Genomic DNA, 17,989 nt, shown 5'->3' with positions numbered 1-17,989 from the left:
TTGTCATGAAGATTTTTTTGGGGGGATAAAGCTTTGTGATTTTTTTCTTTTTTGGCTTAAATTTTTTTTTATTTCTTTAAGTCTACTTTGTTCATTTTGAACAAGAGTGTTTGTGAGTATTAGGGTGCGCTGACGCTTATGTATTTTAGCAGACTTTCTTAATCCAGCCAAAAATTCATTATCAGAAAATATGTTTAGATTAAAGGGTTCCATTCCTGCCACAGTAAATCTTGCAGTAATGTTAGATGGAGTGAAGGCTTGTGCATAAGCTTTCTAGCAACTGCAGCGATATCATATATGGTCATTGGTTTTGGATTAGATACAATCCAATCATCACAGGCTGCATTGTGATAACGTTTCAGGGCCCATAGATATATAGATTCGATATTATAAATAGATTGACCGATCCAATGGTTGCAGCGTGTGGCTACAATGTGGTGGAAAGGACAGCATTGTAATACCTTTTTTGTTTTGCTAAATCTTAATACGAAATTAAAACACAGTTCTCGTGGTTGACAAGAAGGATTTGCAACCCCAAGACAATCAGGTGGACCACCATTTATTAAGCTTCCTTTGAAAAAATTTCTTGGAAAAATAAAAAAAGGAGGGATTGAAATTCCTATTGCATTAACCGCACAACAAACTATTACCAACATCCCACTTTCTGGTGAAGTTCTTCAGCCAGCTTGGTTGTCTACTTTACCAGCACTTACTTTGACTGGTTTTTGTATAGTTGTGAGACCTGTGTCATCAACATTATAAATGTTTTATGGCTGAAACATGACTCGCAGACGAACCTCTCCTTGGCTGGTGAAAAGTTCTCCAACTGTATCACGATTAGAAGTGATTGCTCGTGTAAAATTGGTAGCTTCTGGATTTCGTAAAGATAATATAAAAATAATTCTTTCGAGCGTTACATTAAACCACGAAGTCAATGTTTCCCAGCTATTTTTGACCTATTCCACGACTTAGGAATACGTTTAGAAAGAGTCATTGCAATATCATAAGCCAGTTTTGATGTTGTTTTGGTTGACAAACCATAATGAAGTTTTGAAGCCGTTAAAAGATAGTCTGATTAAGATGTTTCTTCTTTATGCTAAAGATTTGCGTTGTAACAAAGTTAGGTTTCCATATCGTATTAGGGCTTCATCGACATTTCCTAACTACCTATTCAGGGTTATTAAATTTATTCCCCTTTCCTTAGATACACAAGAAACTGTTTGGCCATCAAAAACTGCATTAACCTCTTGTCGGTTCATAAATTGTAGAATAAACTTTTACAAAGACCTTTATTATAAAGATCTCCTTTTTAAACACAAACAAACACAAAGATTTTATACACAAAGGTGCATACGAGTCAAGGGTACAAGTTCCCCCCTTATTGCTAGAAATTTATTTAAAATATATGTTTATTGAACATATTGATTTTTTTCAATATGTTCAATCAATATATATTTTGTATACTTTAGTCTTCAATGAAACAAATATATATTAAGTTTCATTCAAAATTTTTATTTTTATTTTAAACATTGATAGTATTTATTATTTCAGAATACTTTTCAGCACATCCTCACCACAATCAGCTCTAATAACGTGCATTTGATGAGTGCAGTTTCAGACCTTTTTTCTAAGCATATGATATCTTGTTTCAAAATTACTTGATTTTATTTTTAATTTCAAAAGCTCCAAAAGATGGATGCAAATATGTGAAACTACTGTTTATTATCCTGTGATTTATTATATATCCATAGAAGAAAGTTTACAAATCATGTTATCATGAGTTTCACTGTATAGCACGTAACATCATCTTCCACGTCAATTTCAAATAAAATTAAGTCTGTTACTAAAGTTCTTAACAAATAATCTATTAGTATAAGTTCTCAAACAGTCAGCTTTGATATTAACATTTGTTTCTACCTTTTTCAATTTGAAATGAACTATGATGAACCGTCTTGAAAGAAATTCTCACTGCATTTGCAACAATTTCGTTTATTAACGCAACCCTCTATTATAAATGAACTTCTTGTTTTTTATCCGGCTAAACAATTTTTGGATTGACAAAGAGTGATAATGTTCAACCATAGTCATAAGAAATAGATAGTCAGGTCACTTGGGCCGTAATATCTAAATTTTTCTAATAATCATACGAAACACTTGAAATTTGTCGGACGGCCAGAAACTGAGTGCACAAAAAAAGGAAAAAAAAAATGGTGAAAATGATAAAAAAGCAGTATTCTTTTCTTTGTAAAATGTTATTCTTTTGAAGACGAAAATTTTCTTAAAGATATAGATGATTTGATGTTGGAGTTGTCTAGTGAACAAGTTAATAGCACATAATCTTGCACGATTTGTTCTAAGAAGTGCATATCTCAAAGAGGACTTAAAAGGCATACCAGTTCAAAGCATCAAAGTAATCCTTTAGATTTAACAGTACAAAGTCCTAAACCATTTATTCTTCTTGATGAATTTAAAAATCTGCTAGATAAAAGCATTATTACTTTAATCAACGACAAATGCTTTCCTAATTTGTATAGAAATGATTTAAGGATAAACCATGCAATGATTTTAGGCAACAAACTCTATCTCTCTTCGAGACAGGAACAGCTTCTTTTAAAGCTGATGGTGATGCTGAAAGATTTTATCCTGAATTTTACAAAATGTCATTCAAGGAATTTTTTTTTGGCTATCTGACTAAAAAATCAACTAGACTTCTTGGCATTGAACTTCGCAATCATGTTTTAGCATTTCTTACAAACTCACTTTACAATACTTCTTTTTTAAGTTTAAATGGTTTATCATCTGTTGAATTTTCTGATAGAGAAAAAGAAATTATCTTTTGTCTGTGGATATATATTTAGCACATTTTAATGCATAACTCGCTGCTCTCGATTATGGCAGCAAAAGCTAAGTACAGACTGCCTTTCACTTCTTAATGTTGGTAAAAAAGAACAATTTTTTGAGAATCCAGAAACATGCAGTGAAGCTTATGATAAACTTGTGAATGCTAAAAATTGTGGTGGTTTATGGAAAGTGTCTCCTCCAGTTTTAAAAATTTTTACAAAAGTTGAGTTTCTCTTTCGCCGTCAAAGTAAAAGTTTTGTAAAAAAAAAAATTGGTTTAGTGTTCATTGTAGCTGATGCTTTAAAAAATAGTGAAGTTTTGGCTAACATATCTGAACTTCGTAGTCTTTGCACAAATCAAGTTTCCAAAGAACAGTCTTTAAAGGTATTTTATCATTTGATTACACTTTATGTTAGAGTAAGATCTTTTTCATATGCAAAAGAAAACTAAGTATCCACAAAATCAAAGAGAATCAAACGAAATCAAAATTCCTCCGCTCAAAAATGAAAAAAAAATTAATTGGATTATAATAGTTTAGTAGAATATTATACTTAAAAACGATTATTTTCATAGCCACAAATCTCATGAAACCATGCTTGGCATTGTAATTTTAGCAATTATTTGTCATAAAAGAGAGTAATTTTAAAAATTATTGTTATTTGTTAATAGGTATAAGAGCTTCGTATGAGACCCTCCCTTATCTAAAAGAAAACAAAGAATAATTAATAATGAAGTCCAAAATGAACTATACGAACTAGCTTTATATTTATAATAAACAACAAGTAACTCACAGATCAAAAACAACTCAAAGATCAATTCTTCCCCTAATACATATATAGGGGAGATGGGGGCGCATTGATCGCCGTAGCAGTGTTTTGAAAATTGCGCAGAACCTGAAAGAGATGTAAAAACTTATTAACTACGAAACACATGTAGAACTATCTGGTTTTAGGAATATATAAATATTTTGATTTAAAAAAATGATAAACATGAATAATTTTAACTTTTAAACAACCCTCTCAAAAGATCAATGTACTCCAAACAATGGGGTACTATGATCTCCGACTTGGGGCACATTGATCTTATATGCGTAATATTATCTAAACGTTTAACACTTCTATAACTAAATCTTGTAAATAATTTAGTCAAAGGGTAATATTGTATAACATATAATACATCTAAATTTTTTAATTATTTTTTAAAATAGCAGTTAAACCCACTAGTCTATTTTTTAATTAAAAAATGTATAAATCACAGCAGCTATAAGCTACCCGCTTTATATACGTTTAAAACTTTACAACAACTTGAAATTTATAAGAACTGAAATATAAAGACTGAAATAAGAATACAACTTTTAAGTTTACAAAACTTGATAAAAGTACAATATTTTGATTAGGAATATTTCATCATTTGTGAAAGTGAAGTTGTGAAGCAGCTTTTGGTTTACATTGTTTTTTATTCCTAAGCAAGTAATTCTTAGTTTCTTTCTTATCTTTTGTGGAGACTTTTTGTTGATTTTTGGTTTGCTTCAAAATTTTCTTTTCTTTTGACAAACGAATTTCATTTCTGACAGGAGTATCAGTCAAGATCCTTGTTTTTAACTGCCTACTTTTAACTTTTTTTTTTCTGGCAGATGCTTTTGAGTAAGGTTTTAAAACCTCAGGTGAGATTATAGAAGCAACACTTGTTGACACTTTGTTTAAAATACTTGTTTCAATATTTACTATAGTTATTTCAGACTCTATGTGATTAACATGTGCTGGTATCATTTCAGATTCCATGTTGTTGACAGGAGTGATAGTAGCTGTATCTGGAGCAGCTCTATCTGTAACTGATGATGGTAGATATTCGTCATCTTTGAAAATTTCAGAATTGAATGGCTCAATGCCAGCTACTCTAAATCCTGTCTGTATATTAGATGGTGAGAAAGCTTTTGTATACGGTTCTCGAACTATTGAAACAATATCATAAATGGTCATTGGTCTTGGGTTTGAAACCATCCAATTATCACATGCAGAATTGTAAAACCTTTTCAATGGTCCAAAAACAGTTCTATCTAATGGCTGCAATTTATGGCTGCAATGGGGAGGAAAACTTATCATTGTAATTCCGTGTTGAATTGCAAGCTCCAAGCCTTTAACAGAAATATGACTTTCATGACTGTCGAGAAGTAACAAAACTGGAGATTCCTGAGAACAGTTTGAATATTTAACAAAATGTTTAATCCATTCTATGAAAATTTCTGAGTTCATCCAAGCAGAAGGATTTGCAAATCCCACACATCCAGGAGGTCCTTCCTTAATCATGTAATCATGAAACTTTACCCTAGGAAAAATAAATAATGGAGGAATGGAATTTCCAATAGCATTAGAGGCACAACATGCAGTTACCAATGTTCCTCGTTCTGCAGATGTGATTCTTCCAACTTGTTTGCTTCTTCTACCAGCTAAAACCTTTACCGGCTTTTGAACGGTTGTTAAACCAGTTTCATCAACATTATATATACAGTTAGGATTATATTTATATCGATTTCTTACCGTTTTAAGATTTTGAAAGAACTCTCTTACAGTGTGTTTGTTAAAAGCTGTTGATCGAGCGAAGCTCGTTGCTTCAGGTGTTCGTAGAGACAACTCTGGTTGTCTTTTCATAAAACCTTGCAACCAATCAATGCCTGCAATTTTATTTTTGATCCATGATGATGGGCATATCTTATTGTTTTTTAAAGCAAATTCATATGCCAATAATCGCGTTGACCTAGTTGAAATGCCATAGTTCATTTTTGATGCAATTAGTAAATAACTTGATAAACTTTTTTCATCTTCTGCTGTAAAAACTTGTCTATTGTTGTAGTTAGGCTTGAAAGCTTCATTTGGATTAAGCCTCTTTTTACGACAATATCTTTTTAAAGTCATTCTATCTATGTTAAACTGACGTGCTACAACATTCAGTTGTGTTCCTTCTAAAACTTTATTAACAGCTACTTTCATTGTTTCACTTGGTATAGCAACTTTATTTGTTTTTTTAATTCTATTTCTAACCATTTTAAGGTCTGTAAAAAAATATATCAATAAAAACATATTTTTTTAATAAATGCTAATGTTTAACATAATAATATTATGTTAAATATTTTTTAATTATTATGTTAAATATTATTCTTTTGATATTATAAAATAATAGTATTATTATTACTGGCTTATAACATAAGTAGATTTAAAAAATGAAATGCTAAAAGCTATTGTTTGTTTATATATAGTTTTTTTTTAAATTATAAATACAATTCCATTCGTTTAACTGTATTGCTTATAAACAAAAACATGGGGCAATTAGTCTTCTATGGGGCACTTTGATCCTCCGATCAATGGGCCTCGCATAGTCAAAGATCAATGTACCCCAATAGGTATAGGTAACATATTGATAGCAATATCTACTGTATAAATTGCAGCCAAATATAAATGATATATTATATTATACACCTAACACTTACAAATTTAAAATAAAATTATGGTTAACCCATACAGACATCTAAATAAAAACATATTTGAATTATAGTACGATTTAAAAAAATCACTTTTTATGACGAAAAACAATATTTTCTTTATTTTTTTTGACGTTGATAACCTTATGAAAAAATATTACGAATAATCAATTAGGGAAGCATAATGGTTAATTAAATTGCATATATATATATGTATATATATATATATATATATATATATATATATATATATATACACATGCATACATACTTCAACTAATCTTTACTTAGATCTCCCTGTGAAATCACTAGTACTTTGGGGGAGGGGGGGAGGAAGTGAATACTTGTAGAGGTTTCATAAAAGTTATAAAAGGTGCCTGTTTATATTGTAACAAAAGTAAATATAAAAAAGGTCTGCAAAATTTAACTAAAATTTAATTCATTAGAGATATAAAAAAAGTTCTTATGTAAAAATGCAGTTTAAAAAATTTTTTATTCGATGGTGCTCCATCACAAGTAACACCAACTACTTTTAAACCAATAGAGTTTTCTGATATTCCTGCAGCTTTCTAAAATAGAGAAAGCAATTGCACTGATGTAATATTTGTATTGGCAAATTTTTTAAAACTGTATTTAAAAGCATTTACAATACTTCTGATTAAAAAAACTAAAACATGAGAAGCAAACTTATCAGCTTGTTGTAACATTGCGAAATTAACACCAGGATCACCCAAATCAACATAGCCAATTAATTCTCTAGAATGTTTGCCCCAAACAATTTTTTCTTGAATTCTTATTTCATCAAAGGAAACTTGTTGCTCGATGAAAATAAATCAAATCTTTTTTAAATACAATGTTTAATTTAAAGATTTCATTTTAATTCAGAGACATCAGTTATTCCAGAAAATAAAAGAACTTCAGAACCTAAAAGGAGTAATAATAGATAAAAGATTTGATGTTGAAAGATGTCGCATAGATCTTCTGTATTTTGTATATATTAAATGATCATCTGGAATGAGCTAAGAATACACACGAATGGTGAAAGCAAGACTATCACCAACTTATATTTCATATCGAGGACATGTGTAGATTGTATCATAAAATTTAAACTCTGCCACCACAAGATTCACGCTCATGGTCCAGTTACTGATTTTTAATTCGCTAATAAGATTTAAGAACCCTTCAAATGATTTATATACATGCTTAAAGACAGTAATATTGTTTAAAGTCGTTAAAGCATCTTTTTTAGCAATGATTTTCTTTGTATAGGAATTGATGGTGTGAAAGAATTTTTGGTTTGCTCAGAGTCGGTAATGGTCTAGCTTTTAATGTCTTTTTTTTGTCGTTATAAAGTATTATTTCTGGAAGATAATGCTTTTCACAAATAAACAGACGCTTATTTTCTATATGAGTCTTCAAACTTAAATCTTAATAACGATCTGTAAGAAAAATTGCAACCAGACTTTCCCTCCAAGAAGTATTAAAACTGTCGTTAGTTGCAAGAACTTTAAATATTGAGATTCCCTTAAACCTACTAGAAGTACTGCATCCATAAATAGAACAATTAGCACCAGGAATTCAAGGTATTGGATAAAAAAGATGTAATTTTTACCAGCAGTTCGTAGATAAACAATCCATAAAAACACATTTTGTGCACTCTGAAGCCGACTGGACACTAAAAAAATGCAAATAAAGAGTTGATCAAAGGAATACCATAAGTGGCCAGACTATCTATTTCTTATGACTTTGGTTTAACAAGTAAACAAAAGATAATGATTCTCAAATACTGAAAAAAAATCTCCAGTTGTGTGGACACGCATTGTGCTTGTTTTTATGCTCAATTGTTACATCAAGTGTATATAGAGTAAAGCTGTTTTTGTAATGGCGCAATACAAACAAGTATTTTACATGACAGGTTTGATAAGGTGGGCTGAAAGTATTGTAAAAAAAAAATTTGCAAATCTATAATTGGCAAGGGGTGGAATAGTTGCTCCATAGTTGCATTTGTGAAAACAAAAAAGTAGAGCTCATAAATTTGTTGGTCTTGGAGTGCCCCAACACTCTAAAGATATCACCAATTTTATGCAATTTTGTAATTTTCTGACATTTTACATACAACTATGCAATGTTTAATTTAGTTACTTAAAATACTTGTACTACACAGTCCGCAAGTACACACTACACATGCAAATAAAATGTTAAAGTCTATATAATGTGCTTTATTGTCAAACGTTTTCATTTTCTTTCTGGATTCAATACCAGAACGTATAAATCCGTCTCGTTGTTCAGTGTAAACTGCCGCCGATGGGTATGGCAGGGAAATTTTGGCAGGCTTCTAACAAGCTGGTTGATCCTGTTCTTAACGCAGTCTTGTAGCTCTGCTTCAGCCAGGTGTTTCGTCATCGGAGGTTCGCAGCGGTCTTCGTTGTTCCAGTTTACCAGGTCAATGTAATATCTGGCATTGAAGTTTAAACTAGGAGCTCGAAATTGTTGCAGTGCTTCTGATACGTTCTCCTTCCGTGCAGCAAGTATCCGTCAGCAGCCCAGCTCTCTGATGTGGTTTCTTCCATCAGCTAGCATTTCCAACAAGATGTTCTCAGAATGGCAAAAGTAAACGTTTCTGGCATTTACGGGATCAACAATCACTTTGAGTTCCGGTTTCATGTATCTGGAAAACTGTATTAGTCTCCACATATGTCGCGATCCTTCCGTGCACGTCGACCTGAATTTAATGTGGAACCATAACGGTGCATACACAGTCATGACATACGTGACAAGTTCCATAAGACTCTCAGAAGGAATAGCTGTCGCTAAAATAACCGAAGCAGACTGTTAACGGTAGTCAACCATCTTGAATGTACCACCGGCCTGGGCTTTTGCAACGCCAGATCTTCAAGACATTGCCCAGTCTCACTGCTTTACACATGTTGAACAAATATTTTTGATCCGTGCTCAAGTCAGTACAATCCACAGGAGGACAGTTGTCAAACTTTATAGCCACCAATTGTAAAACGGGCGATTCTTCAAATGTCGGGAGTAAACTTCCAATGGGTCCAGAAAACAATTTTGGACCACTCGTAACTCCATCAAGATGAGTAATCAGATGCCTCATCGGTTATTCATTTGCATGCAATAAGCAGATGAACCACTGATGCGGTCTACTAAGGCGCTTTTAGAGCAAATGGATCACACCTCGATGTGTGCCGGTATTGACATTAGTGCCATCACACCTAATAGCCATTAGATCCTCTGTTTTGATTTTATTCTCCTTTAGAAAGTCCCAGATACCTGTAGTTATGTTCTCGGCTCCTCCACTTGAAGGTGTAATGTGGCCTAGGTACTCGAAATTTGGTTCGCGAACTAGACACACATGTTCTTCTACAATAATCCGTCCATGGTTTTTGTTACCTTTTCTAGTTTGCACTCTGGTCTTATCTTTGCGGCTATCGAAATAGAGTTCATTCAGTTTTTCCTGGAATGCCTGGGTTTGTAATCGCTTTCTGAACTTTCGCTGTTCTCTGCCAAGTTTATTCTTATCTATTACCATTGATGTGTCCACCTTGTGTATAAGACCCACATCTTACAATGTTGCACTGACAATAGCTGCTGGACAAGGACCTGAAACTTTGTATCTGTCGCACATCTTAGCTATATTTGGTAGCTATAGTCGCATTTGTTTCTTGCGCTACTTGTTATCAATATCCAATACTTTACTGTCAGTAGTGCAAGTGGTAACACTGAAATCCGGATCCATTTCATCCATTCTTGAGTTGTCCTCATCAGACGTTTTCGAAAACATTTACATTGTCAACTTGTTCATCAATTTTGATACATTTGCGATGTTTTTCCGTGAAATCATCATCTCGTCTTTGGCGTTTTTGTCGTAACACGAATTTCTTTGTAGTTCTTTCATCAACGCCGCCGATCATCATTTTTCGTAGATTTCGTTGGTCCATCAAGAAGCTTCTCTCCGCAGGCGGCACCTTATGCTCAAGTTTGCATCTGCAACTTAGAAAATCGATACATTTGCAGATTGCAATATCAAATAGTTGCAGATCTGTTTCGGTAGCAAATCTTTTAAGTCGCTCGGTGTATGCTGGATCACATTGCCGGGATTCATATGGTTTTAGCAAGTTTCTGTAATTGCTGTGGAGCATTCTGATATTCTCTACAATTAACTTGTGTGATAATACCGGGTTTGACGCTTTGATCCATATATACTCGATATGTTGCGCTGTTCTTTCTGCGGCTGTGGAAACTGCAGGATTCGGAGCACTGTCTGTCACTTTCATCTCTCGTTATATCTGCAAAAAAGTTCGCATTGTATCCGAATTTATTGGCTGCTGGGTCTCTTTGGCTCTGGACAGATAACCGAAAACTGGACAGCATTGGAACTTTCTTGTCGGCTTCTTCGATGCGCTGCGGGGTGTAGTATTGCACTTTTCCGTTTTCTGAAAACATAAACAACACGAACTCAGTTATTGCTGAGAAGCGACTGATGCATGTAAACCTTAACCCTAACCCCAACTTTAACTTTAACCCTAACTCTTCTCAAGTTAGCATGATTTGCTTAGTTCTGTCACGTAACAATAATAGGGTTACGGTTATGTAATAATGAAATAACGTAATAAATATAGTCGTACTGCTTACCTGAGCATTAGTCAGATTCTTTGGTTTGCTACTGGGTGTCATAATAACTTCCGACACTCTTTGTTTTGCTGAAAAGTACATTAAGTTAATTGTATAGTATGATAATGGAGAAAATAGTGATAATAGAGAAAGCATAGAATATTCACAATAGTCTGTTGCATTACCTATATGACTCTGTTTCACTGCCCTTAATTATAATTATGGTTGCTTTTGGTAGTACTTCATTGGAAGCTATACTATTTTAAAACCAAACTGGGCCATTTGGCAGTCATAAAATAGGCACTCCCTGGCACACCACAAGCTGATTTCCAAAATTCAAAATATTTTGCACGATAACTAACAAGGTCATGGAGCAACTATTGCACGCCCTGCCGTTTCCTAGTTTTCAAGACAGTTTTTTCAGCCCACCTTAATGTTTGTGATGAAGAATGACTAATGAGCCAGAACAACACACTGCTAGAACACATCGTTAGAACAACTGACCGCCTATCTTTAGGCTGTAATTTGGTTCAAGAAAAAACGCGGAAGACTAGTTCCGAAAGTTTTAGTAATGTTCCTTATAAAAATTAATTACTAATTTCGAAATATTTTGAAAGAAACATCGCTACTTGAGTTGTATGAGTTAAGATAAACGTTTTGAGGCAATAGACAGTCGGTGCTGATGTTCGGGCAACAAATTTTCCAATCATCACAAAAATATATGTTTTGGTTTCCAGAACGATAACGTCAAGTAACCAATTTGTTATTGATTTAAACAAAGACGTGATTCTGCGCAGTGCGCTTGGGAGGTAGAAACAATGAGTTTTGATGCTCAAACTCATAGATCATCTATAAAAGAAAAGTTGATTTCAAGTTCGTAATTAATAAAAATTAAACAACTGGTTAAAATTGAAGGCAGAACAACAAAGGCTGCTGTAAGTATGGGGCTTTTTTATACTTTATGCATGATTGTTGTTCATTATGCTTAGGTTGCCCTCACAAACATGCGGAAAGAAGCCCCATCAAAACAATAGAAGAGTTAGCGTTAAGAATTCCAAAACTTATCGTAAATTGTTATACCAATAACTAGCTTCATCATACACAAAAGAAAAGAAACGGAGTTGTAGCCACTGGATGGTAATATCCCATGGTTACCAAACCAATCATTTGGTAATCATTTGGCAACCAATCAATCATTTGGTAACCAAGCAGCAAGAAATTGAAATGTTTATTGCATTATTTACAAAGCTGAGTGATCCTATGCGCTAAAATGAAGTTATTGCTGTTAAATGAAGCAAAGGCTACATCATCAAATAAATAGAAAACTAATGAATACTTTGGTTTTATTAATGCAGTTTTGATTAAATCGAATGGGAAAAGCCAAAGGCTTACGCACATTTTACCTACTATTAAAAACTATATAAGACCTGTTTCTGATTATCGTAAGCTCTACATCGTTAAAGTGTCCACAACAGATGCTGATCTATAAATAATGCAATAATGGATTGAAAACTTATCAGTGAAGTTAATGAAGTAGTTCACCTTTGATGATAATTCTTAAAAGTTAGGCGTACAAATGAAATTCGGCTTTTTGAAACTGTTTATTGTAAAAAACAGCAATATCCTATTATGTTTATCCTATTATGTGGTTAGGCTTTGTTTTAACCCTTTATTGTTCACTGTTGCCATATGGCAACAAAAACATTGAATTGATTCTAATTGATTCCTGTTCCTTAAGTTATCAATACAGTGATGACTTTACATATATCCAACATTGTTTTTCTTCTTCTAGTTAGTGTTGTGGTTGTTGCACCAATTGAAATTGGGGTAAATTTACCATACTTTTGGGTTACTTTTGTGAGCAAAAAATACATGCAACCTTTAGCCCTACTCAACTGATAATCAATTGAAATTCTTTCCTCCTTTTCATTTTGATTTATTACAAGTGTATAGGTGTTTTAAGTATGTCAAAGTTAGGCTCTGTGTATAAAGCAGACTTGGAGTATAACTTGGGCAAATAAAATTGTTGCCGTACGGCAACATTAAACAATAGCGGCTGTATTTTTTAGTCATTCAGCTTTTTGTGCCAATACCAATTAGTGATGTACTCTGTGATTTGTTGAATCATTGGCCGGAGTTCTACAAAAATAAGAATCACTAGAGATATTGTTTGACTGGTTACAGTCGTGTATACTGCACCAAGTGCAAATTATGTTTATGTTTGACAGGCGGGAAAAACTGTTTTCAAGAATTTTATAAAAAAGAATGTTAAGCACAGAATTTTTAAGGTCAAAAGATGTCATTGTTAAAACTTAGATTAGGTTCTCTTTTTATATAACAGTTTTAAAAATAAAAAAGCTCCTTTGATTTTTACATAGCCATATTGACCTCTGCACCCTCCACCCCTACCACCCCCTCACTGATACTCCTTGTTGAGCTAAGTATATTTCTCGGTATAGTGATTATTCTATCATTGAAAATATCATGTAATGTGAAAGAGTTTTATTTAATAAGTGCAAAATTTGTTTGCTAGCATATTTAAACATAATAACATGAAAGCACTCTTTTTAAAACTTTTTGTCTATTACCTTTATTGTTCAATGTTGCCAAACGACAACAATTAAAATTTAGGTGTTACCGTATTTGATAAAATATATATACATTTTTTTTCATATCTTTGTAATATTCATTAAAAAATATATTTAAATAATTTCTGTAATAGCTTTTTTTAATATTCGACCAATAAAGGGTTACGTTTGGTACCAGTGATGGTGAGCTCAATACTAAAATACATTCTTTAACAAGAAAACTCATTAATGAAAGAGCTTTGTTGGAGAAAAGGCTGTTAAATATCAGCTGTTAAAATACCGTTGAAGGTGAGAAAGAATTCTCAATCTGCGACAATTGAACATTTAATCTGCCAGTAAGCTGGATGGTAATGACTGGCATGTAGAAATGATCTTTTTTGGGATGAACCTATCACCAATAAGAACATTTGAAATGGTGCATAAAGTCATTAACGAGCTTTTAAAATTCGCAGTCCTGCAATATGTGTAAAAAGTATTGTACCAAATACATTTATTACCGTATAGTGTAAATCAAGTTCGTTAACTAAAGGTTTCATGGTTAAAAAGGTTCCCAAATAATTGAAAATGTACGGCTTTAATTGAAGAATAATAAAATACATCTTAATATTGCTAAAATGCATGATTGAAGGCTTGAAGATGAGTTTGAATTGGAATTCAATTTAAATCATTTTAAAATCTCGCAGCGCAGTTTAGTTGACTTCGATTTGAATCTACACGTGATGAAGGTGCTGAGAAATGCAAATACAAAGAAGGCCTCTAATATTTGATAAGCTAAGGAAGATTACATCCTAAATGTAGTTGAATCAAGAATGCCAACTAGTAAAAAGATTACTGTTGAACCGAAGTGCTTTTTAATGAAATAGACAAAACACCAGCTTTAAATACAAGTCAGCAAAGTAACTTTGAAACTTGAAGCTTAAGAGGCTTTAACAGCTACATACAACACCTGCAGTAGTTTTGAATGCTATGGAATTTTGTGGTTTTGTTGGTTTTGACGTCACCGGAAAGGAAGTAAAAGGAGTTGCAGCTGAATGTAATACTTGCATTTTGATTCATCTCACTGTGATCTCTTTGTTAAAAGACTGTCTTAGCCAAAAGATAGTCAAAAGAGTATAGAAGATTTCCGTCTGTTATCTAACCCAAGTTTTGTTTTCTCTACCTTAACTGCATAAATACCACTAAAGAATGAGCGAAAACAGTTGTTCAGTCATTAGAGAAAAAAAATTTTCAACATTTTAGTCAATTGAACCTCCTTCTGAAATTCTATTTACCAGTGCAAACTCGTTTTGATTACAACTTTCATAAAACGGAATGGGATATGCACTAAGATACCGAGCTGTTTAAAACACTTTTAGAAATGGGAATAATGAAAGGATGCATTGATTGACATAACAGAGAGGCTTGGGAATACCCGTGGCTCCATGCCCAATTAAAAACGTGGCAATGAAACCTGGCTTGTCTTTTGAAAAAGTTAACAATCAGTATATACATTCAAACTCCTTGTGTTGATTAAGTCTTATAGAAAAAATAAGACTTTATTGAAAAAGATACCATTAATAGTGTGTTGTGGGTGAAAAGCTACTTTTAAAGTTAATGTCAAACATAAACAGGTAACACAATGTACACATCATTGAATGAATGAAAGCTTACCACTGTATTTTAATTTAAACGATAAAAATCGCCGCAGTATTACTCCATTCTACAAATTGGCATGTAGACACTAAAGAATTCTTTGATAATTACAATTCAATACTTTTTGAGCCACCTGCTTTGGTCCTTTCAAAAGCTGAAGACCACTGAAACAAATGCGTAAAGTTTCCCACAGAAGTTCTGGGTGGCCGCAAAGCTACAAAGTGACGGGCAGTGTTAAGAGACCGTTTTTAACGCAAATGGCACAAAATAACTTTCTTTTTTGACTATTCATTATAAAAAAGTGTAAAGCAATTAAAGATTCTATCACTACATCATGAGATATCAGTTGTGATTACATTTTTCCTGTACTAACTAAAATGAGCAATCTCAAAACTTCCTATGCATACAAACAATTAAATCATTTTAATAAAACTTTTAGTAAAATCTAGTTTATGCTATAAAGTATTTTGTATAAATTTGTAGATAAATCAATTAATATTTGTTTTTAAAAGAACTTGCACGAACTCAACTCGTTAAATTATAGAATGCTAAAGAAAATTTCTTAATTTGATTTATCCGACCTACAAACTCATGCTGATAAAAAACAATTTACTCATCCAGAAAAAGAACAAGTAACTATTTTACAAAAAAGGCTTAAAATAGATATTATAAAGAGATTATTTAATAAACAAGCCATTATTAGCAGTGGTTTCCTCATATCTTAATTTGAACTTAGTAAACGTCTTCCTTATATTCTCCATTTTTCTACACTCTCTTGTGATTAAAATCTTTAAAGCCTAATTTTTAATATGTCATTTGAAACTTTAGGTACACTTGAAAAAAAAGAATCCATTTAATTGATAAAAATCTATTGGTTGCAGTTAAATTAACATTTAAGTTCACTTGAAATCTCAAGGACTGAGCTTGCTGTTTAATTTTTTTAGTTCAAGTTCTTACTGAATGGTCGGCGTTTAGTGACTGCTCTGCATCTTGTAACGATGGTCATCCTATCCGTACAAGAACTCGTTTATGCTCACCTGCAAATCTTTGCCAAAGTGTAGATGTTGTAGATACTATACCATGTAATCTTCAGATTGCATGCCCTGGTATGAGGATTTTAAATATCTAATGAAGTGTTAAGTTTTAACATATTTAGATTCATTTTTAATTACGAAACTTTCATTTTTTAATAATGTGTTTCAGAATACAGACAAGCGGAATGGGAAAATTGGAGTGCTTGCTCAGCATCATGCAAAGTATCTTTTACCAATCCAGTTCGCTATCGAAGACGTAATTACTGTCTAAGCAATGCTTTGTCTTCATATCAATGCAAGCCTGAAGAATTAATAAGTTATCAGGCTTGCAACATAGATTCCTGTTCCATAGGTTGTTAGACTTAATTTGACTTTATTAAATACATACATATATATATATATATATATATATATATTAAAACACTCTGCTCAGTAAGTAGGTATTATTTGTTAAAAATGGTTCTATTTTTGTAGTTAGTATTTTTAAGTACTGATTATGGATTTTTATCACATACATCCTTTATTATGTTTAAAAAAGATTTTAAAAAATTACGTTGATTTCTAGGAAGCCACTAATTATATTTTTTTCTGAGAAAGTTTCCTTGAGCTAATTTACTGTTGATAGCTTTGAGACTATTTCATGGATTGCATTAGGAAGCATACCTTTAGCAACTATTTCATGAAACATAAATTGAACAAGATTACTGTTATTATTATAAATTTGACCTGTCTATCTGCAACTGAAATATACTAAACCATTTGGCATTCTAAAACTTTAACAATTTGAGAAATAAAGATTTCTAGATGCTTTAAGATGTATTTTGGTTTTCCTATTTTGCAGTATAACAATTTATATAACTGAACTTAATTTTATTCAAATGAAGTTGCTAAATTATTACAAGAACAAAAGAAGCATGAAAGTTTAATTAAGGTACAATAGTGACCAACGAAGTTTCTGTTAAATGTCTTAAAAAATTTCAAATAGCTTAACAAGTAGTGATGGCTATTTACTTTAAATGTTCCATCAACTATTGCCGAGTTACAAATTTATCCCGAGTAACAGAGCAAAATAATGAAAAAAAGAGTTTTTTTGATCCCTATTGATTTTCGCATGGACAAGATAAAATTAAAAGTTCTTAAAAGAATTTTTTTTTTTTAGTTAAATCGTGTTCGAATTTAAACATAAGTTTTGTTTTGGTGGTGGATTCATCATCTCATGTTCTATCTACTCTGTTCGACAACCAATGGACTCAAGAAAAAGAATTTTTAAAGGGTTTCATCGGAAAATCAGAATTGGGCGAAAATCCCAATCTCCAAGTTGCTGTGGTGAATTATGGTAGCACTGCTGAAGTTGCTTCTACTTGTGGTCAAATTACTTCCAAATCTCAGTTCAATTCGGTAATAGATAGTTTGAGAAAGATAAATGGTACAACAGGTATTAATAATGCTCTTATAAAAGCAAGAGAGGCCTACAAGGGATGTCAGAGACTAAATGTGTTACCTGTTGTTATATTTCTCACAAATAATCAAGAAAATGTTGAACAGGATTTTAATTTAAAGTTACAAACCGAGGGTCTCATGAAAAATGAAGCAATAATATATATTGGAGCAGTTGGTATTCATATAAACCTATATGAAATTCAGAGAATATCAATGTATGTTATAAATAACTCTGTTATTTATTCATATCAATATGCGAAGAGTTTCACGGAGCTTTCAGCAATGAGACCAGAAAATCCATTTGTTTTGTTGAAACTTTGTGAAAGTAAAATTGTTTTTCTTTTTGCTTT

General features: G+C 32.3%; 1 protein-coding gene across 8 annotated transcripts in view; it reads left to right on the top strand.

Annotated features, from left to right (window-relative positions):
* Positions 1-17,989, top strand: part of LOC145190675 (uncharacterized) — a 127,015-nt gene that overhangs the window by 93,517 nt on the left and 15,509 nt on the right. For 6 of the 8 annotated variants that reach the window (XR_016453520.1, XM_090091082.1, XM_090091081.1 and 3 more), the window contains 3 exons: positions 16,110-16,271; positions 16,369-16,551; positions 17,359-17,964. Coding sequence is in view for 5 of the 8 variants with exons in the window: in XM_090091082.1 (XP_089947208.1) it covers positions 16,110-16,271; positions 16,369-16,551; positions 17,359-17,964 (951 nt within the window). In the remaining 3 variants the exon portion in view is untranslated. Of the gene's footprint in view, positions 1-16,109; positions 16,272-16,368; positions 16,552-17,358; positions 17,965-17,989 lie in introns of those variants that run through there. The other 2 variants (XR_016453521.1, XR_016453522.1) reach the window with 2 other exon arrangements.

This window comes from Hydra viridissima, unplaced genomic scaffold (assembly GCF_058129835.1).
Source record: "Hydra viridissima isolate aposymbiotic clone 2 unplaced genomic scaffold, HvirCarnegie_v1 scaffold_6, whole genome shotgun sequence".
In the NCBI taxonomy this organism is placed as follows: Eukaryota; Metazoa; Cnidaria; class Hydrozoa; order Anthoathecata; family Hydridae; genus Hydra; species Hydra viridissima.
This window is presented reverse-complemented; position numbering and strand designations above follow the sequence as displayed.